The sequence below is a fragment of the Mauremys mutica genome, chromosome 4, assembly GCF_020497125.1.
Source record: "Mauremys mutica isolate MM-2020 ecotype Southern chromosome 4, ASM2049712v1, whole genome shotgun sequence".
Classification (NCBI taxonomy): Eukaryota; Metazoa; Chordata; order Testudines; family Geoemydidae; genus Mauremys; species Mauremys mutica.
This window is the reverse complement of record NC_059075.1, coordinates 157654253-157676281: the sequence shown is the minus strand read 5'-3', so window position 1 is coordinate 157676281 and position 22029 is coordinate 157654253. Positions and strand designations below refer to the sequence as shown.

The 22029-nt window shown below is 65.9% G+C and overlaps 1 protein-coding gene across 2 annotated transcripts; it reads right to left on the bottom strand.

The window, feature by feature from the left end:
- Positions 1-325: 325 nt before the first annotated feature.
- On the bottom strand, positions 326-17792 carry SEZ6L2 (seizure related 6 homolog like 2). 2 transcript variants are annotated; one of them, XM_045013281.1, is made up of 19 exons: positions 17714-17792; positions 16848-17030; positions 14537-14728; positions 13901-14197; positions 13613-13746; positions 13295-13487; positions 12557-12742; positions 12269-12437; positions 11825-11988; positions 10739-10933; positions 10282-10420; positions 9736-9932; positions 9307-9501; positions 7290-7481; positions 6562-6753; positions 6073-6141; positions 5104-5221; positions 4694-4796; positions 326-1845 (listed from the first exon to the last, which is right to left on the bottom strand). In XM_045013281.1, exons 2-19 carry the CDS (start codon positions 16915-16917, stop codon positions 1816-1818), a joined length of 2835 nt encoding a protein of 944 aa, XP_044869216.1. In that variant the 5' UTR covers positions 16918-17030; positions 17714-17792; the 3' UTR covers positions 326-1815. The 2 variants fall into 2 exon arrangements, with proteins under 2 accessions (XP_044869216.1, XP_044869218.1); XM_045013283.1 differs by having other exon boundaries at positions 6103-6141.
- Positions 17793-22029: the final 4237 nt, after the last annotated feature.

The window sequence follows — 22029 nt, the reverse complement described above, 5'->3', positions numbered from 1 at the left end:
AGCCCAGGGCTGATCGGTACCATCCCCACTGCCGTGGCCCCAGGGCTGGGGAAGGGGCCCCAGGGCCCAGCCACGTGCCTCCGCCCAACCCTCCCTCCTGGGGCCGGCAGGACGGACCCTGATCTCCATCCGGGGGGGTGTCTGGTTGGCTCCGGGCAGCAGGGGATGGGCCATGGGGCTTTGTCTGACCTGGGGGCGCCAGCAGGGCAGGGGACCAGCTGTTTCCTCCGTCAGCCCCCCCAGGCACCAGGAGACGCAGACCCCGCGGCTTTTACAAATGGTGCAGTTTATTTATTGCTCCAAAATAAAAGCGAATGGAAAAACAGGACAATGGGGGGAGGGGGTGGAAAGGGGGGCAGGGGAGGGGGAGGGGCCTAACCCCCCCAGCAGCTCCTCCCCAGGGTCAGCCACCAGGGACCCAGGTGTGTCGGGGAAAAGACGGATTCCTCCCCCCCCCCCCCCGGGGTGAAAGGCATTTAAAGGGACGTAGCAGAGGAATATGTATCCTCCTACAGGTCACTCTTTAAAGGCAATGTCGCTGTCTCCCATCATTTCATTTTGACAATGTCCCTTTAAGGACAAAATGCAGGAGGATATAAATGGCTGTACCCAGCCCTTTAAGAATAACACAGATAGGAGGACACTTTGAATAACATCCCTTTAAAGATAAGTGTCCTCCTGTTTTTTATCCTCAAAGGGGTGACTATAGAAGTCAATATCCCCCCTGCATTTATCCTTAAAGGGATGCTGTTCAACTACATATCCTCCTGTGTTTTAATCCTTAAAGGGGAAAGGGTCAGTTGTAAATATGTTTCAGCCTTAAAGGGATGATGTTTAACTCAGTGTCCTCCTGTCTCTTTTTGACTCCTTAAAGGGGTGGGTTCAGGGGTATCTATGGGCCAGTATTTTACTCTTAAAGGTAATGATTAAGAACTACGTTTAGCCTTAAAGGAGCATTGTGAAAATAAATGCTCTCCTGCCTCTTTTACCCTCAAAGGGACGAGTTCAGGAGTCACTGTCGCCTGCAGTTTATGCCGAAGAGGAGCGACGGAGAATTGTTTTTACCCTTAAAGAGCTACAGCCTCCTCCCCTGAACGCCCTTGAAGGGATACGGTGTAAAACACGGGAAGGTATTTATTGTTTAAGGGGGTAAATATCCGCTGGCTTTTTCCTTACAGGGAAGGACAGCGTCACAAGGTGGGGGCGGTGGGGGGAGAGGCCTGGTTTGCTATTGGACGGTCTCTCAGGCGGTCCGCTACATGCTCCAGAGCTCTGCGTCCTAATATATTATTGTAGGGTCTCCTGCAAACCCCAAGCTGGCTGCACCCCTTAGTTACTACAGGGCCCCGCGAGCCGCAGGGCTTTGTGCATGGTTACTGCAGGATGGGCCTACGTTATTGTAGGGTCTCCTGCGAAATCCAGGTTGTCATTGTAGGGTCTCTTGAGAGCCGCAGGGCTGTGTGCACTGGATTGGGATTGTTTGTTAGTGTAGGGTTTCCAACAACATCCAGTTGTTTTTGTAGGGTCGGCAACTAAATAAATAAATAAATAAATAAATAAAATAAACCGGGGGCGGGGTTATAAATTAATGAACTAATTACCGAAGCAGAAAAGTGTGAGCGTTGGCACATGGACCTGGATATGTACAAAGTGGGAGGAGAGGGGAGGTGGGGGGGAGCAAGGCATTCTGGGATGGCGTGAGCAGAGAGATAGGACATGGCCCCTCCTCCACGCGCAGCCCCCCCTTCACCCCCCCGCGTCGTCTCTTCCCTTCAGCAAGACGCCCCCTCGCTCCGGACGGGGGACACGGCCCCGTCAGATGGACACTTCGTATTCCCTGGTGTCCTGGGGGGCAAGATGGGGGAAACAGCGTCATCTGGGGAATCAGAGCCCCCCCATCCGTTCCCATCCCCCCGGCCAACAGCTCCCCCCCACGCAGCCCCCCCATCCGTTCCCATCCCCCCGGCCAACAGCTCCCCCCCACGCAGCCCCCCCCCCGTTCCCATCCCCCCGGCCAACAGCTCCCGCCCATCCGTTCCCATCCCCCCGGCCAACAGCTCCCCCCCATCCGTTCCCATCCCCCCGGCCAACAGCTCCCCCCCACGCAGCCCCCCCATCCGTTCCCATCCCCCCGGCCAACAGCTCCCCCCCATCCGTTCCCATCCCCCCGTCCTACTGCTCCCCCCCCACGCAGCCCCCCCATCCGTTCCCATCCCCCCGGCCAACAGCTCCCCCCCCACGCAGCCCCCCCCTGCCGTTCTCATCCCCCCGGCCAACAGCTCCCCCCCAAGCTGTCCCCCCCATCCGTTCCCATCCCCCCGGCCAACAGCTCCCCCCCACGCAGCCCCCCCATCCGTTCCCATCCCCCCGGCCAACAGCTCCCCCCCACGCAGCCCCCCCCATCCGTTCCCATCCCCCCGGCCAACAGCTCCCCCCCATCTGTTCCCATCCCCCCGGCCAACAGCTCCCCCCCACGCAGCCCCCCCCATCCGTTCCCATCCCCCCGGCCAACAGCTCCCCCCCATCCGTTCCCATCCCCCCGGCCAACAGCTCCCCCCCCACGCAGCCCCCCCCATCCGTTCCCATCCCCCCGGCCAACAGCTTCCCCCCCATGCAGCCCCCCCCGTCCGTTCCCATCCCCCCGGCCAACAGCTCCCCCCCACGCAGCCCCCCCCATCCGGTCCCAGCCCCCCGGCCCACAGAGCCCCCCCCCGCAGCCCCCCCCATCCGTTCCCATCCCCCCGGCCAACAGCTTCCCCCCCATGCAGCCCCCCCGTCCGTTCCCATCCCCCCGGCCAACAGCTCCCCCCCATCCGTTCCCATCCCCCCGGCCAACAGCTCCCCCCCATCCGTTCCCATCCCCCCGGCCAACAGCGCGGCCCCCCACGCACCCCCCCCGATCCGTTCCCATCCCCCCGGCCAACCGGTCCCCCCCCCACGCAGCCCCCCCATCCGTTCCCATCCCCCCGGCCAACAGCTCCCGCCCATCCGTTCCCATCCCCCCGGCCAACAGCTCCCCCCCATCCGTTCCCATCCCCCCGGCCAACAGCTCCCCCCCACGCAGCCCCCCCCATCCGTTCCCATCCCCCCGGCCAACAGCTCCCCCCCCCCGCAGCCCCCCCGTTCCCATCCCCCCGGCCAACAGCTCCCCCCCATCCGTTCCCATCCCCCCGGCCAACAGCTCCCCCCCCACGCAGCCCCCCCCATCCATTCCCATCCCCCCGGCCAACAGCTCCCCCCCACGCAGCCCCCCCATCCGTTCCCATCCCCCCGGCCAACAGCTCCCCCCCACGCAGCCCCCCCATCCGTTCCCATCCCCCCGGCCAACAGCTCCCCCCCCACGCAGCCCCCCCCATCCGTTCCCATCCCCCCGGCCAACAGCTCCCCCCATCCGTTCCCATCCCCCCCGGCCAACAGCTCCCCCCCCACCCGTCCCCCCCCATCCTTTCACAGCCCCCCGGCCAACAGCGCCCCCCCACGCTGCCCCCCCATCCATTCCCATCCCCCCGGCCAACAGCTCCCCCCCATCCTTTCCCATCCCCCCGGCCAACAGCTCCCCCCCCACGCAGCCCCCCCATCCGTTCCCATCCCCCCGGCCAACAGCTCCCCCCCCACGCAGCCCCCCCCATCCGTTCCCATCCCCCCGGCCAACAGCTCCCCCCCACGCAGCCCCCCCCATCCATTCCCCATCCCCCCGGCCAACAGCTCCCCCCCACGCAGCCCCCCCCATCCCTTCCCATCCCCCCGGCCAACAGCTCCCCCCCATCCGTTCCCATCCCCCCGGCCAACAGCTCCCCCCCACGCAGCCCCCCCCCCATCCGTTCCCATCCCCCCGGCCAACAGCTCCCCCCCACGCAGCCCCCCCATCCGTTCCCATCCCCCCGCCAACAGCTCCCCCCCCACGCAGCCCCCCCCATCCGTTCCCATCCCCCCGGCCAACAGCTCCCCCCCACGCAGCCCCCCCCATCCGTTCCCATCCCCCCGGCCAACAGCTCCCCCCCCCCCACCCCCCCCATCCGGTCCCATCCCCCCGGCCAACAGCTCCCCCCCCACGCATCCCCCCCCCTCCGTTCCCATCCCCCCGGCCAACAGCTCCCCCCCCCACGCAGCCCCCCCCATCCGTTCCCATCCCCCCGGCCAACAGCTCCCCCCCCACGCAGCCCCCCCATCCGTTCCCATCCCCCCCGCCAACAGATCCCCCCCCCCGCAGCCCCCCCCACCTTTCCCTGCCCTACCCCCCGGCAAACCGCTCCCCCCCACGCAGCCCCCCCATCCGTTCCCATCCCCCCGGCCAACAGCTCCCCCCCGCACGCCCCCCCCCCCATCCGTTCCCATACCCCCGGCCAACAGCACCCCCCCCACGCATCCCCCCCATCCGTTCCCATCCCCCCGGCCAACAGCTCCCCCCCCACGCAGCCCCCCCATCCGTTCCCAGCCCAACCCCCCGGCCAACAGCTCTCCCCACACACCCCAATCTCTGTCTCAGCCTGAAGTCCCCTCCTGCACCCTGAACCCCTCATTCCTGGCCCCACCCCAGAGCCCGCACCCTTTCCCACACCCCAACCCCCTGCCCCAGCCCAGGGAAAGTGAGAGGGGGAGACCGAGCGACGGGGAGAGGGGCGGGGGTGGGGCAGGGGGTGTTCGGCTTTGTGCAATTAGGAAGTTGGCAGCCCGACGCCCCGGGGCGACTCACCCCAGCCTCGTAGAGCGGGTTGCTGAAGTCGGACTCCACGGTGATAGGCCTGTAGCTGTGGGAGCTGGAGAACGAGAAGCCGAACAGGGACTTGCCCTGGAACCTGGGACAGAGACGTGGGGGGTGAGAACGACACGGGGGACCCAGACGCACCCCACAAGCGATGGGGCTGCCGCCCCTTTAAGAGTGTCAAGCTCCACCCCCAATGAATATCATTCCACCTTCATTCCAACCCTCCCCTTTAAGACTCCAAAGTCCCGCCCTCAATGACCACCATGTCCCTTTAAGACTCATGGGCCCCACCTCCCAGTGACTAAGTGCACGGACACATTGGCCACACTGCCCCTTTAAGAGCCCCAAGCCCCGCCTCCCAGCTCCCACACCCTCCATCCTCATTGGCTGTGGCTTACCTGGTGTAATAGACATAAATTCCACCAATCAGGAGAATGACCAGGATGATTGGCAGGAAGATCGCCAGGGCGATGTTACCCCCCTCCATCTGGTGGGAGGGGTCTGTCGTCTGGGTGACTGCAGAGACAGGCGGCCAATCAGAGAGGACAAAACCAATGACAAGACAGCATCCCTGTCCCGTTCCCTGCAGCACCCCCTAGTGTCGCACTCGGACCAGCACTGACGGCCAGGGGAGAGCCCCACCTGCCCCACAGTGCCCCCTGCTGATCTCCCTGCCCCACGGCGCCCCCTGCCCCACAGTGCCCCGCCTCACCCCGCCCCCTGCCCGACAGCACCCCCTGCTGAGCCCCCTGCCCCACGGCGCCCCCTGCCCCACAGTGCCCCGCCTCACCCTGCCCCACAGCGCCCCCTGCCGAGCCCCCTGCCCGACAGCATCCCCTGCTGAGCCTCTGCCCCACCGTGCCCCCTGCCCCACAGTGCCCCGCCTCACTCCGCCCCCTGCCCGACAGCACCCCCTGCTGAGCCCTGGTGCCTCCTGCCGAGCCCCCTGCCCCACAGCGCCCCCTGCTGAGCCCTGGTGCCCCCTGCCGAGCCCCCTGCCCCACAGCGCCCCCTGCTGAGCCCTGGTGCCTCCTGCCGAGCCCCCTGCCCCACAGCGCCCCCTGCTGAGCCCTGGTGCCTCCTGCCGAGCCCCCAGCCCCACCCCGCCCCACAGTGCCCCGCATCACCCCCGCCCCCTGCCCGACAGCGCCCCCTGCTGATCTCCCTGCCCCACAGCGCCCCCTGCCGAGCCCCCTGCCCCACCGCACCCCTACCCCACAGCGCCCCCTGCTGAGCCCTGGCTCCCCCTGCTGATCCCATGGCACCCCCGCCTGAGCCTCCTGCCCCACAGTGACCCCTACTGAACCCCCCCACTCCCTTCCCCCAGCACCCGCTAGTGAGCCCCCCTGCCCCACGGCACCACCTACTGAGCCCCTTGTGCCTGTAATTTAAATGACCTTCTAGCTTCCGGTCGTCCAGTAACTCCTCATACGCCACTGAGAACAGAGCAGAGAAAGAGTTAGAAGAGACAACCAAGGGGCTGCGGGTCGGGAGTGCGGGGCACCAGCAGGGCTGGGGGGGGCTGCGGGTCGGGAGTGCGGGGCACCAGCAGGGCTGGGGGGGGCTGCGGGTCAGGAGTGCGGGGCACCAGCAGGGCTGGGGGGGGCTGCGGGTCAGGAGTGCAGGGCACCAGCAGGGCTGGGGGGGCTGCGGGTCGGGAGTGCGGGGCACCAGCAGGGCTGGGGGGGCTGCGGGTCGGGAGTGCGGGGCACCAGCAGGGCTGGGGGGGCTGCGGGTCGGGAGTGCGGGGCACCAGCAGGGCTGGGGGGCTGCGGGTCGGGAGTGCGGGGCACCAGCAGGGCTGGGGGGGCTGCGGGTCGGGAGTGCGGGGCACCAGCAGGGCTGGGGGGCGGTACCTTTGCAGAGGGGCGGCTGGCTGGTCCACTGGGACGGGTGCCCCGGGACGCAGGTGATGGTCACCTCCCCGATGAGCTCGAAGCCCTCGTAGCAGAAGAAACGCAGCGACTCGCCGGCCTGGTAGTGATGCTTGTAGAGCGTCTGGTAGCCGTTCTCGGGCACGCCGGGGTTCAGACACGGCTCGTACTTCACTGCAAGAGAGCAGAGCCCTCGACGCTGCCCCTCACTGCCGACCCGCAGCCCCTCCGCCCAGCCGGTGCCCCTCACTGCCGACCCGCAGCCCCTCCGCCCAGCCGGTGCCCCTCACTGCCGACCCGCAGCCCCTCCGCCCAGCCGGTGCCCCTCACTGCCGACCCGCAGCCCCCCCGCCCAGCCGGTGCCCCTCACTCCCGACCCGCAGCCCTGCCGGTGCCCCTCACTCCCGACCCGCAGCCCTGCCGGTGCCCCTCACTCCCGACCCCCAGCCCTGCCGGTGCCCCTCACTCCCGACCCGCAGCCCTGCCGGTGCCCCTCACTCCCGACCCGCAGCCCCCCCGCCCAGCCGGTGCCCCTCACTGCCGACCCACAGCCCTGCCGGTGCCCCTCACTCCCGACCCACAGCCCTGCCGGTGCCCCTCACTCCCGCCCCGCAGCCCCTCCGCCCAGCCGGTGCCCCTCACTCCCGACCCACAGCCCCTCCGCCCAGCCGGTGCCCCTCACTCCCGACCCGCAGCTCCCCTGCACTCACAGACACACTTGGGGACGCGGTCGCTCCATTTGGGGGTTCCGGTGTCGCGGTTGTAGCAGGTCAGGGTGCTGCTCCCCTCCACCACATAGCCCTCATGGCAGAAGTACTGGACGTGGGAGCCGATGGAGAAGCGTCGGTCTGAGACGCTTCGCTTCCCGTTGGTGATCTCCCCTGGGTCAGCGCAGTTCACGACTGTGGGGCGAGAACAATGGGGGGAGGGAGCAACACAGTATGAGACACCCAGACACATACTAGGGCTCCCCCAAGTTAGGACAGTGACTCAACCGTGACTTTGGTCTGAAGCACTAAACTGGTGTCAGAAGTGGGATCCCAAGAGTCTGTCATTGGCCTGGGTGGTGGGAGCTGTGACCCCACCCCTGAGATGGTGGCAGGGACCACAACACCATCACTGGTGTGAGATGTAGGACACCCAACCTGGAACTTTGTGGCTAAGGTCCTGTCAGGGTTCTCTCCCCACTCTGAACTCTGGGGTACAGATGTGGGGACCCGCATGAAAGACCCCGAAGCTTATTTCTACCAGCTTAGGTTCAAAACTTCCCCAAGGCACAAATTCCCTTCCCTGCCCTTGGACGGTATCGCTGCCACCACCCAGTGATTAGACAAAACTCAGGGGAAGGAGCACTTGGAGTTCCTACTCCACCCTAATATCCCCCCAAGCCCTTCACCCCCGTTCCTGGGGAGGCTTGAGAATAAACAAGATGAGCACAGACCAACCACGGGGCTTTTTTTAGGACACTAAATAAAAACAATCAGATTTAAAAAAACCCCAAAACACAGAACTTTATTAGAAAGAAAAGCGGTAAAAGCAGCACCTCTGTACAATGAGAATGAAGCTAATCTCACGGGTCGGTCAGATGTAAAACACAGAGGGTTTCCCTCTGGGCAAAACTTTAACGTTACAAAAAGAAAACCAGGAATACGCCTCCCTCTCAGCACAGAGAAATAAAAGTCAGCTAACGCCTTCCCTTGCTAGTACTTACTAATTCTACTGGAGTTGGGTTGCCTGCTTTCTTGATCCGTCTCCTGCAAGCACCCAGAACAGACAGACAAAGCCCCCAGCCCCCCCCAGATTTGAAAGTATCTTGTCCCCTTATTGGTTCTTTGGGTCAGGTGCCAGCCAGGTGACCTGAGCTCCTTAACCTTTTATAGGTAAGAGGATTTTGTGCCTCTGGCCAGTAGGGACTTTATAGTGCTGGATACAGAAAGCTGCTTATCCTTCCCTTTAGATTTGTGACAGGTCCCCTGCAGGAGGGAAGGACGCTCCCCTCTTCCTGTGTCTGAGATGGGATTTGAACTCACAACCTGGCCTCCAGCCCTAGCTGGGGATTTGGTCAATAGTGGTGGTAGCAGTGGGATACCTCACTCCACCAGCCCTGGCCGGGGGGTCTCGTCGTAGGGAGGGGATACTCTCTTGGCACTGTGGTGAGATTCCAACCGGAAAGCTTGGCTCTGAGCCTCAGAGAGAGGCAGGTCCGTCCCTCCTGCTCTCCCAGCATGGGCTCTCCCCAGACAGGGTGAGCCCTAGGATGGGTCTCAGCAATGGGAGTGGACTCCCCGTTTTGGTGCAAAAGGCAGGCACCTTGGCACTGAGCCCCAGCCTGAGGTAGCCTAAGGACTGGTGGCAGTGGTGAGATACCCAGCTGTGCTACTGGTGGCAGCAGTGGGATGGCTGGCTGTGGTGGCCGGGGGACTTGGTACACCTGGCCACTCTGTTGGTGGTACTATGGGATCCCTGATTGTGCCGCAGTAGCAGTGGGGATACCAGGCTACCTTGTTAAGTAGACAAGGGATAATGGGGGATGCGGGGAGGAGATGGCAAGTGAGAAGACAGGAATGAGAGGGACAGAGGGATACCTGGCCGTGCCATTGGTAGCAGGGGTGAGATCCAAACGCAGGCCCATGGGGGTGGGATGCCTGGCTGCACTGTTGGTGGCAGAAGTGGGATCGAAAGACAGCCTATGGAGCTAAGGGTCCCGGGGGGACAGGGGTCACTCACTCTTCTGGCAGGTGGGGGGGCTGTTGCTCCAGGCCAGGTCCCACTGGCAGGTGAGGATGTCGGAGCCCACGATGTCGTAGCCTGGTTCGCACTGATAGGTGAGCACCGTGCCCCGGATGGCAGCCGCGTGCGAGGCCGTGCGCCAGCCAAACTCCACCTCTGGCAGCTCCGGGCATGTGTCGTTCCGGGGCACCTCTGGGGACGGAGAGGTGAGGGGGGGCAGGGTTCCCTTCCTGCCACCCCCTGGCCCACACCCTCCTCCATTCTGGGCCCCCCTTCAGCCCCCCACCCCTCATCTCCTGCTGCCTCAGAGCACCCCCAGTGCTCCTTTCCCCGCCCCCGTTCCCCATCCCCCCTCCATCCGACCCCCTTGTGTCTCCCTGTGATCCCTCCCCCTGCTGCCTCAGTCCCCGCCCCCGCGGGCCCTACCAGAGAAGCGGATGAGGAAGCCCTGGCTGAGGCCGAAGAGGGGGTCGCTGGGGTCCGACTGGAACTGCAGGGTGGCGGCACTGGCCGAGGTGTAGAGGCGGAAGCGGGGGTGGGTGCCCATGTACTGCCCCAGCACCCGGCCCGTCAGGTCCTCGCCGTCCAGCACCGTCAGCACGTCGCTCTTCCGGATGTTCAGGCTGTGCGGGCGGGGGGGGCGTCAGGGGGCCGGAGTCAGACTGGGGCCAGGGGAGCGACGGGGGATTAGGGAGTCGGGGGCCAGGGGAGCGACGGGGGATATTGGTGCCAGGGGAGCGATGGGGGATTAGGGAGTCGGGGGCCAGGGGAGCGACGGGGGATTAGGGAGTCGGGGGCCAGGGGAGCGACGGGGGATATTGGTGGTAGCGGTGGGATACCTGACAGCACAGTTGGTGAGAACAATGGGATGATGGAGGTAAGTGGATCATGACAGAGGAAAGATGGGGGGGGGCTGGGCAGTCTGAGAGAGAGGGGGAGGAGCAGGGTCCTCGGGGTGGGGTCGGTACCTACATTTCAACGTCCAACAGGACCCGCTTCTCCTCCTGCACCCGGATATTCCAGACACAGTCCTGGCCTTTGCCATAGCTCTGGGGCCAGTCGGGGGAGAGCACCACACCGGCGGGGTCTGACAGCTCCCCCCCACACAGCGCTGCGGAGAGCACCAGTGTTAACGGGGCTGCGGGTCGGGAGTGAGGAGCACCCGTGGGGGACGGGGGCTGCGGGTCGGGAGTGAGGAGCACCGCGGGGGCGGGGGCTGCGGGTCGGGAGTGAGGAGCACCGCGGGGGGCGGGGGCTGCGGGTCGGGAGTGAGGAGCACCGCGGGGGCGGGGGCTGCAGGTCGGGAGTGAGGAGCACCGCGGGGGCGGGGGCTGCGGGTCGGGAGTGAGGAGCACCGCGGGGGCTGCGGGTCGGGAGTGAGGAGCACCGCGGGGGGCGGGGGCTGCGGGTCGGGAGTGAGGAGCGTTACCTTTGCAGGTGGGCTCGCTCTCGTTCCAATGCGGGTCCGAGGGGTCGACGCACTCGATGGTGGCTGGGCCCTGCTCCAGCACGTACCCGGCGCTGCAGGCGAACTCCACCTGCGCCCCCACCCGGTACAGCGGGTCCGACGTGCTGAAGTTCCCGTGCGCCAGGAACGGCTCGTAGCACCGATCCTCGTCGAAGGCTGCCAGCAGAGGGAGCCAGTGGGAGAGAGAGCAGGGGGCTGTGGTGCCCGGCCTGGCCACCAGGGGGCAGCAGGGGTTGCACTGCCCAGCCTGGCCACCAGGAGGCAGGGTTGGGACAGTGCAAGGGGGCGGGGGGGGGGGGCCCGTGGGGAGCCCAGGGGGCTGGCGGGGGGAAGGGGGGCCCCGTGGGGAGCCCGGGGGGGCACGGGGGCCCTGTGGGGAGCCCAGTGGGCTGGCGGGGGGCAGGGGGGGCCCGTGGGGAGCCCGGGGAGCTGGCGGGGGGCAGGGGGGCCCATGGGGAGCACGGGGGGGCCAGGGGGAGCCCGGGGGGCGGGTGGGGGGAAGGGGGGGCCCATGGGGAGCCCGTGGGGCCATGGGGAGCCCGGGGGGCTGGGGGGGGGAAGGGGGGGCCCCGGGGGGAGCCCGGGGGGCTGGCGGGGGGAAGGGGGGGCCGTGGGGAGCCCAGGGGGGGGCCATGGGGAGCCCGGGGGGCTGGTGGGGGGAAGGGGGGGCCCGTGGGGAGCCCGGGGGGCTGGCGGGTGGCAGGGGGGCCCCCTGGGTAGCCCGGGGGGCTGGCGGGGGGCAGGGGGGCCCCGTGGGGAGCCTGGGGGGCTGCCGGGGGGAAGGGGTGGCCCGTGGGGAGCCCGGGGGGGCCATGGGGAGCCCGGGGGGTTGGTGGGGGGAAGGGGGGCCATGGGGAGCCCGGGGGGCGGGTGGGGGGAAGGGGGGGCCCCGTGGGGGCCATGGGGAGCCCGGGGGGCTGGGGGGGGGAAGGGGGGGCCCCGTGGGGAGCCCAGGGGGCTGGCGGGGGGCAGGGGGCCCGTGGGGAGCCCGGGGGGCTGGCGGGGGGCAGGGGGGCCCCCTGGGGAGCTCGGGGGCGGGGCTCTCACCCTCGTAGCGCAGCCCCAGGATGAGGGGGGCGCCGGGGCTCTCGGACACGAGCTCCAGGAAGAGGGTCTGGGCGTCGCTCAGGAGGCCGCGCTCCGGCACGTCGTCCATGTCCGAGTCGTAGATCAGGGGGGAGAGTCGGCTGCTGCCGCTGCGGATCACCAGCCTGGGAGGGCGGGGGGGTCAGGGGGCGGGGCCTCTGCCCCACCTCCGCCCGGCCCCCCACCTCCTCTGCACCCCACTTCCACCCGGCCCCCTGCCCCCACCTCCCTCCACACCCACTTTCTGCCTCCCGTGCCCCCCAACTCCCCCCCACCCGCTGCCCCCTCCCCCAGGCCCCCAACGTCCCTCCGCACTCCTGCCCCTCCCCCATCTCCCCTGTACCCCCCACTGGTGTCTCGATCCCCAGCCAGGGTCACTGCCCCCCCCGAGTCCGGCCCCCTCACCGGTCGTTGTCCTCGTCCAGCGCCAGGCGCTCGAAGTGCAGGTGGAGCCGCTGCCCGTCCGGCGCCTCCAGGAGCCAGCGGCAGGTCAGGTTGGCGCCGCGCCCGCCCGGCCCCTCGGGGGTCTCGATGCGCCCGTGGGAGGCGTTCCGCACGGCCCCCCCGCAGGCCGCTGGGGGGAGGGGCAGGGGTGAGGGATGGAGCTGGCCCCCCCACGGGGCTCCCCTGCACCCCCAGTTTCCCCCTCCCCCCAGCCCCCAGCCCCCCGGGCCCCTCCCCGGTGGGGCTCACCCACGCAGCTGGGGCTGGCGCCGCTCCAGCGGGGGCGGCTGACGTTGAGGCAGATCAGGGTCTCCTCCCCCCGCAGGCGGAAGCCCAGCTCGCACTTAAAGGTGGCGGCGCCGCCGGGGTGCAGGTCGGTGACGCTCACGTCCCCGTTCTCCGGCCGGCTGGGGAAGCCGCAGCTCAGCAGAAAGGCTGGGGAGGGAGAGACACGGGTGAGGAGAGGAAAACCATTTCCGTCTGGAGGACAAAAACCGGAATAAAATAACTGTCTGGGGGACAAAAAAAAATTACTCTGGAGCTGCCTATTCAAGGGCAGCTGGACGGTGCTGCTTGGCTTCTTAAAGGGGTGGTGCCGTTGGAGGGGAAGAGGAACATTTGTTGCATTTGGCCCCCGTTAAAGGGACGGTGGGAGTCATCTCTCTGCTCTTAAAGGGACACCACGATTCGCTCCTCCCCTTTAAGGGAACATACATTTGCTCCTCCTCCCCTTGCTCTCTTAAAGGGATGGGGGACTCGCCTGTGTCCGCCTCTTTGCTGGGAGGAGTCATCCCCTTTAAGACAAGGGGGCCTTTCAACCATTCGCCTCTTAAAGGGGCGGCAGCCAACGTAGACTCTTCCTTGTTCAAGGGGCAGAGGAAACAGTCCAATGGCCACCCCTTAAAGGGGCAGGGAAGCACCTACTCCCCCCTCTTAAAGGGATGGTGGAACCGGTCCCCTCCCACCCCTTAAAGGGGCGGCCCTTACCCTGGTAGTGGAACCTGAAGACGCTGGGGGGGGTGGCGTGGTAGCTCTGGAAGTGGATCAGCACCTGATTGGTCGGGCTGCGGATCACCTGACCCTCCACCATCAGGGACTGGTTGGCCAGGACGGCCGGCGTCTCGCCGCCCAGCCCCTCCACGGTGAGGGAGTCGTCCTTGGACAGGTTCAGCGTCTGCACCTGGGGGGGAGCAGGGTCAGCACCAGGCCCCCCCTCACCCCCAACCTCCCCAGCCCCCCGGACTGGCCCCTCCCGCCCCCCAATTGTCCCCCTCCCAGTCCAGCCGCCACCCCTGCCCCCCTTACCTGCACCTCGACCCCGTAGCCCATGTAGACCCGGATGCGGTAGCTACAGTCCAGCCCCCCGTAGGACGCAGCCCCCGCGGAATCCGGGGACTCCACGTAGCCCTCCACCTCCGAGACGCTGTTATTGCAAAGCACTATGGGAAGGGGGAACTGAGTCAGACACACCTGGAATTCCCCCCCGCACCCCGAGCCAGCCAATCCCTGCCCTGGGGCTGGGACCGGGGCCCCCAAGAGGGGAAAGGCCCCTGCTCCATCCCCCGCCCCCCCAGCCAGTCCCTGAAGCCTCACCGGGCGCGTGCACCGTGGTGATGGTCGTCGTAGTGATGAGCGTTGTCGTGGTTTCCTCATCGCCCTCGGGGACGTAGGTTGTCATGGCAACATGCCCCCCCTCGTCGCCCCCCGCGGGAGGGGGCAGCAGGCGAAGGGGGGCGGCGGTGGAGCCCGGGGGGGTGGTGAGGAAGCCGGGGCCCCCCGAGGCGGCGGGCTGGGGGGGCAGCACCGCCGTGGTGAGCGGGGAGGCCGTGTCTGTGCCGAGGACCCCGGGGTCCAGGCGCTGGGGGGGCGACAGCGAGGCCGGGAGGCTGCCTGAGGAGAGAGGGGGGCAGGCGGTGAGAGCAGCCCAGCCCCCACCCAACTAGCCCCCATCTCCACTTGTCTCCCCCAACCCGCCACCAAGCCACCCCACTGCTCCTGAGCCCCCACCCCTCTCCCCCAATCCTCCCCCAGCCCCCCTGCCCCATGTATGCGACCCTCCCCAACCTCCTTCTCCTCCCCCATTGATCCCACCCACTTTCCCCGAGAGCCGCCCCCACCCCCAATTTCCCACCCTCTCCCCCAGCCACTCCCAACCCCCCCACAGAACAGCCCCCACTCCAGTGAGTGTCCCCCCCCAGTGCCCCCTCACACAGCGGAGGGGGGACTCACCGGGGAGGGGCTCGGCCTGCCCCAGAAACTCCTTCTTCAGCAGGACACCCTGCAGCAGCTCAGACAGACCCTCGGGGACCCCAGGGGGAGGCGCGGAGCCCCCCAGGGCTGAGCCGCTGGCCTGGACCCCCGGCAAGGAGACTTCCAGCTGTGGGGAGGGGGTCACGGGCGACACATCCTTCAGCGGCAGCCCTGCGAGGAGCGAGGGGTTAAACAAGACAGAGACCCCGCAGCCCTGTTGGTGCCCCTCACTCCCGACCCGCAGCCCCCCCAGCCCTGCCGGTGCCCCTCACTCCCGACCCGCAGCCCCTGCCAGCCCAGCCCTGCCCCCCCAAGCACTGGGGTGCCCCTCACTCCCGACCTGCAGCCCCCCCAGCCCTGCCGGTGCCCCTCACTCCCGACCCGCAGCCCCTGCCAGCCCAGCCCTGCCCCCCTCCAGCACTGGGGTGCCCCTCACTCCCGACCTGCAGCCCCCCCAGCCCTGCCCGTGCCCCTCACTCCCGACCCGCAGCCCCTGCTAGCCCAGCATTGGGCCCACGAGGACTGAGGGTCAGGAGTGAGGGGCACCAGCAGAGCTGGGGGGGGGCAGGGCTGGGCTGGCAGGGGCTGCGGGTCGGGAGTGAGGGGCACCACCAAAGCTGGGGGGGCAGGGCTGGGCTGGCAGGGGCTGTGGGTCGGGAGTGAGGGGCACCAGCAGAGCTGGGGGGGGCGGGGCTGGCAGGGGCTGCGGGTCGGGAGTGAGGGGCACCGGCAGAGTTGGGGGGGCAGGGCTGGGCTGGCAGGGGCTGCGGGTCGGGAGTGAGGGGCACCAGCAGAGCCGGGGGGGCCGGGCTGGGCTGGCAGGGGCTGCGGGTCGGGAGTGAGGGGCACTGGCAGAGCTGGGGGGGAGGGGCTGGGCTCGCGGGGCCAGCGGGGGGGGAGTGAGGGGCACTGGCAGAGCTGGGGGGCAGAGCTGGGCTAGCAGGGGCTGCGGGTCGGGAGTGAGGGGCACCGGCAGAGCTGGGAGCAGGGCTGGGCTGGAAGGGGCTGCGGGTCGGGAGTGAGGGGCACCGGCAGGGCTGGCAGGGGCTGCGGGTCGGGAGTGAGGGGCACCGGCAGAGCTGGGGGGCAGAGCTGGGCTAGCAGGGGCTGCGGGTCAGGAGTGAGGGGCACTGGCAGGGCTGGGGGGGGCAGGGCTGGGCTGGCAGGGGCTGCGGGTCGGGAGTGAGGGGCACCGGCAGGGCTGGCAGGGGCTGCGGGTCGGGAGTGAGGGGCGCTGGCAGGGCTGGCAGGGGCTGCGGGTCGGGAGTGAGGGGCGCTGGCAGGGCTGGCAGGGGCTGCGGGTCGGGAGTGAGGGGCACCGGCAGGGCTGGGCTGGCAGGGGCTGCGGGTCGGGAGTGAGGGGCACCGGCAGGGCTGGCAGGGGCTGCGGGTCGGGAGTGAGGGGCAGCGCTGTGTCTGTCTCCCACATGCGCGGCTGGGCTGCCGTGACGAGCCGGCTGTGACAGCTCCGGCCCGCGGGGCGCAGGCGGGTGACAGGCCTGGGCAGCTGCCGGCCAGACGCTAATTGCTCGGAATGTGGCGCATTAGAGGATGCGGCTCTCGAACGGGATCCCTGCCCAGACCCAGCGCCTGACACGACCCAGCCTCTGCCCCCGATGGGAGCTGGCGCCCCCTGGAGGGAATGGCCCCTGCCCCTCCCCCCCCAGCGAGGCCCCCCCCGCCCCCCCCAGCGAGGCCCCGCCCCGGCGCTCCCCAGAGGGGACCGGCCCGAGGCGCCCAGGAAGGAGAATCCTGGATCCAGTGGAAATTGCTTAGGAATTAGGAGGGAAAATCGAGGCCCGGACACCTGGGTTCCTGCCCCTTGTCTGGGGGCAAGAGCAGAACCGCCCCCACTCGCCCCCAGGCCACAGCCTGTGGCACGGCCCCTGCTCAGCCCCAGCACCCCCGCAACGCCCATCCCCCGGCGCCCTGCAGCGAGCATGGGGGGCGCTGCCTGGGCTGTGCTGGGGGCCCCGGTGGCTCTGTGCCTAGTGGGGGGTCTGGCACCCGCAATTATAGTGAGTCACCGGTTCACTAGCCCCCCTCGCTCCTGCCTTTGCCTCCCCACCCGGCCCCCCCCACCCCCAATCCCGGCCCCCCCGACCCCCCAATCCCGGCGCCCCAATCCCGGCCCCCCCGACCCCCCAATCCCGGGCCCCCCAGGCCCCCAATCCCGGGCCCCCCGACCCCCCAATCCCGACCCCCCCGCCAGCCCTGCGCACAAAGAGCCGGTGGCATCTCCCCCCCCGCAGCCCCAGATCTCTGCCCCCCCCCGCCCGCGGCCCCTCACCTCGCAGCAGGGGCGCCGAGCCCAGCAGCAGCAGCAGGAGGCAGGAGGCGGCCGGGCCGGAGCAGCCCATGGCGGGTCCCTCCGACCTGCGAACCCCTTTTCTGGCGCTTTCTTCCCGGCGGGGGGGGGGCGGGGCTGCGCTTCGAGGCGGGGGCACCGGGCGCGCAGGAGGCACCTGCTCCTCTGCAAGGCAAAAGCGAAGCGGGTTTGCTGCAAACTGCCCGCGGCAGCTCCCTCCCCCCCCCCCTTATTCCGCACAGCCAGAGCCCCCCCCCGCCTTATTCCGCACAGCCAGAGCCCCCCCCCTTATTCCGCACAGCCAGAGCCCCCCCCCGCCTTATTCCGCACAGCCAGAGCCCCCCCCGCCTTATTCCGCCCAGCCAGAGCCCCCCCCCGCCTTATTCCGCACAGCCAGAGCGCCCCCCCGCCTTATTCCGCACAGCCAGAGCCCCCCCCCCGCCTTATTCCGCACAGCCAGAGCCCCCCCCGCAGCACACGGCTCTGCCCCCCCCGCCGCTGGCCTGCTCCCCCCGCAGCACACGGCTCTGCCCCCCCCGCAGCACACGGCGCTGGCCTGCCCCCCCCCACCCGCCGCACACGGCGCTGGCCTGCCCCCCCCCCCGCCGCACACGGCTCTGCCCCCCCACCCCCCCACCGCACCCGGCTCCCCCCCCCCCCCCCGCACCACCCGGCTCGCCCCCCCCCCGCAGCACACGGCGCTGGCCTGCACCCCCCCCCCCCCCGCAGGAAGCCAGGTTTCCAAGGCTCTGCTCTTTGGCAGGCTCCATCCCTCCCTGGCTGTCATCCGGGCGCCACATTTCCCTGCAAGCCGGATGCCCCAGGGAGCCAAGATTTCTGCTGCTCACCTGCACCCCCGGCCCAGGGGTGTAACTCTGCAGGGTGAACCCCCTGGGTCCTTCCCTTCGTCACCGCAGCCGCTGGAGTCCCCTGCCCGCTTGCCAGCGGAAACGCCTCGGTTCTGGGCACCAGCCGCCTCCGTCTTCTGAATGCAAACCCCAGTGCACTCCCCCCCCCCCCCCAGTCAGCTACCGATAGTGCAGCAGAAACGCCACGTTCCCACCCGGTGCCATGCAGGAGACACCTCCGGGCCTTTGGCCAGGTCTCTGCAATCGAAGGCAGCTACTGCGAAGCTGTGCAAAGCCCTGGTGCGACGGTCACACCAGGCCGGGCGCTGGCTTTCGGCCCTGCCGAGGGCAATCCGTGCGGCTGGCGCATTTGCCGGCGGCAGAGGTGGGCTCCCTGGACAGGGCGGCAGAAGAAACGCGCCGGCTCCCCCCGGATGGTTTGGCAAAACGAATCCGAGTCAGGATCCCCTTCGGCTCCAGGTGCAAAGCCCAGCCTTGCCACAGGGCTCCAGGAACCCGCCCCCCCGCACAGGACCCTGATCTGCAGCCCCCTCACGGCCCCATCTGCCCCTCCCCCGTTCCCCCACACCAAGGCCAGACCATGTGCACCACGTGCCCTGTAGGACCACAGCAGAGAGGAGCCCAGTGAGATCCCCAAATTCAGCCCCCCAAGATTGACCCTCTCAAATCCCCGCCTGCCCCCCAGCATTGACCTGCTCTGTCTGATGGGGATGAACGGGGACGTTCTGCCGGGGCCCCCCGTGTCTCTCTGGGGGAGGCAGCCGCCCCGGCGTACGTGACTGGAGCAGTGAGGCCTCTCTGGGCTGGTGGGCCAGGCCCCAGCAGCTCTCAGGCGATTTGTCCTCTCTCCAGTGGTCGCCGCCGAGCTCAGGACTTGCTCTTCTGTACCAGCCATCAAACCATTCATGGCCCGGCTCCTAACTCCCATTGGCCTTGGGACCAGCCATGTCCACCTAACTCTTAGCTGGCGGGACCCTCGGCCCATGGGTTTGGGGTGACTCCTGAGCTCAGGGCTCGTGTTCGGAAATCGGGGGCAGATGGGACCTGGGCCCGCCGCACTGGTTTACACTGAACACGGCTCAGATTCACACACACGCCCCAGTGCCGGCCTGAGGGCTGCCAGAACCGGGGCCGAGGTTTGTAGCATTTCGCTGGAGGTTTCTTTTTAAGCTTTTTTTCCTTTCAATGTAATTTGCCCAGTGGCCCAAAATGAGGGATTTTCAGCGCGACTTTGTATCTAGTTCCATGATCCCGGTCACAAGAAATCGGGGAAGGGGGTCAGACAAAACCGATCTGAGATTCCAAACGCAAACGCCTTGTAAAAATGGTCGCCGGACCCCAGGACCGAGCCGCTAACCAGACATCAGATGCTAATATCTTCTCAGGCAGCACGTTTCTCCCTATGCGTGGCAGGGCGTGCTGGCGATTCTCACAGGAAGTGGGTCTGCGCGGGGGCTGGACGGGCGCGGTGAAATCGAGGGGTGCTGAGCAAAACCGAATCCTTCTGCGCAGTTGGTAGACGCGGTGAGGTGGGCAGAGGGTCTTCCCTTGGCCTAGGTCCGGCTGCCTGGGGAGGTGGATTATCCTGAGAGAAAATGGACAATGCCGGTGCAGCGCTCGGAGTGCAGACGTAACAAGTGACCTTCCTTTTCTGCCTCGGGTTCTTCTGCCGTCGGCTTTCCCCTCCGGTGCCGCAAACGTACCTCGCCCGCCGCCCTCTGCACGTGCCCGCTTGGCCCGCCGGGCTGACCGTGGGGGGATTTTACCGCAGGCTCTCGCGGGGGAACATCGGGGCTAACGCTGCACAAGAGCCCCAAGGACCAGGGGCTGGACCCCGCAGCCAAAAGGCTCAACCCACCCAGCGACGGGGATGTTGGCAGCAGGTTTGCACTCGCCACCTCATGGCGCCCTCGCCAGGCGTCTGGGGCATCAGGCCCAGCCGGTCCCTTACTCCCCCACCCCCAGGAAGTTCACCTTGACCTGAGCAATTGGTAACACCCACTTTTCCGTTATTATTCAGGGCATTTTCCGGCTGGTAAATCCCAGAAATAACCATATTTCTTACCATTCTGATTGGCTCACATGCCGAGAGCAGACTGGTCATTTGAATAGTAGCCATCTTCATCACGGTGCTAAATTCACGTCACTTCTCCACTCCGTTTCCCATTGACATGGGGCCAGAGGTGCCTAGACTTCCTCATGCCTTCTGGAGCATGGCCTGGGTCTGCAGGTCTTGGGAGTTCTCTTCAAAATCAGGGTGCTACGTTACAGCCATTCACACGGATTTTAAGAAGAAAAACCGAATTTCTTTTCTGTATCATTTGAAAAGTGCTAAGCACAATCCTAGCAATGCCTAGGGCTTGTCCACACAGGGACACTCAGGAAAAGTAATCGGAAATAGCTGAAGGTGTGACATTGAAGTGGGTGAGTCAAACTAGATTAAACCCTGTGTGAACACCTTAACTCAGACCCTAAGTGGCCTTAATTCAAACTCTGAATTAAGGCCACATTAAGGGTGACTGTCATTCTGGGAGGTGTTTTACTGTGTCGCTGTTGGATGGAGACAAATTTGATTGTAGACATGCACAAATAGGTCGACGCAAGGTGACAAATGTCAACTAGACCTTGTCACGTAGACCAAGCCCGGTTGAAAGCATCCACACAGGGGATTTTATGTGGTTTACTTAACCCACTTTAGTTCATTCAGATTAATGTTCCTGACTGTCCCCATGTAGACAAGTCCTCGGCGTAGTTTGACAAAGAACAATAATCGTGTGGAACAGTCCCAGAAGTAATTAGCAAAATGCATCCATTGGGTGACTTGTAAGAGTAGCAATCGCAAATCATAGTAAATAGTTTGGGAAACCGAACAGAAATCAACCAAATCCACTGACACCAAGAATAACGACCTCTAGTTTTTACCAAGCCCTTTTCCTGCGCAGGTCGCAGAGCGTGGTGTAACGGAAGTGGATGCCGTTATCCCATTTTTCCGATGGGGAGACTTGTCCGTTATCCAGGATAGTCTCAGGTTTCTCTTGGAGCAGTGCTTCTCAGCCTTCGTTCATTTCTGGCCCCCTAACAAATTCCGAATGGAGGGACAGGGCCCTTTGGAAAACCTAGACCGGTCTGGGGGCCCCAGGTTGGGAGAGGCCTCCCCCCACAGAATTCCTGAGCACATCTTTGAGAAGAACCAGCCAGCCTGAGCCCTTGGTCGCTTTGTCCCCGCCCTGTTAACAGCTGATCCCTGATTTCCAGGATGATGGCGTCTGGCTCTGTCCACGGTCCAGCTGTTGGATCCCATTGGACCATCGTCTGCCAAAGCAATGGGTCTATGAGCAAACTTAATCCATTTTGCATTTGAAGGCCTTCATGTAGATTTCTTTGTGGGCTTGTTAACATTCATTGGTGATCTTAATATACGTCCTATTACTTATTAGCACAATTAGGTTCAGAATGAGGGTATTAATTAGGGTTATTTTGCTGGTTGGTTGGGATGAAATCATTCCGCGATTGAATCTCCTGCTTTAGGTCATATTTAGGCAACTCTTGTTTGTTACGTTAAATCTCACTGTAGTTCTCATTTCTGTCACAATATTCTAGGAGGCTGCCTTGTTTACGTGCCGATACTTATTCAGTTTTCAGGTTAATTGTCTCCTGCAGATACGGGTGTCACGGAGTGTGGGGGAGTCCGGCCCTGCACCCCTCTTCCTGAACTCACAGTGACTCTCAGCCAGCCAGTAAAACAGAAGGTTTATTGAACAACAGGAACACAGGATACAGCCCAGCTTGTGTTCAGAGCCAGGACTCCTCAATCTGGCCTTTCGGGGGGGGTTCAGGGTGCTTGGATCCCAGCCTAGGATCCCCTGAAACCCACCTCCCAGCTCCCAACCGAAGACTGATTCCACTCCACCCTCCCTTTTGTCTAGCCCCAGCCCGAGGTGACGACCTCCCCTCCCCCAGGCCAGGCTCATGTTACAGCTGCATACCTGGCTCCCACCTACCAACCACACAGACAGCCCCTGCTCCATCACAACGGGTCACAATCTCTGTTATTTGCGTCAGTTTCCTTAGTGCATTGTGGCTGGACGCGTGCCAGTATTGTCAGTAATTACTGGGAGGTTATTAGGCATTATGTGTTATTAGCTGATCCTGCAAGTGGGGCTTCTCTTAGGAATAGTTATTAGCAAAATTAAGAATGTAATTTATTAATTATCGAGGACATCAAACTGAAGGGAACTTTGGTGGGGCAGATCTCTGCCGGTGCCACGCCGGAGGGCAAGGATGTCTGTATCTCC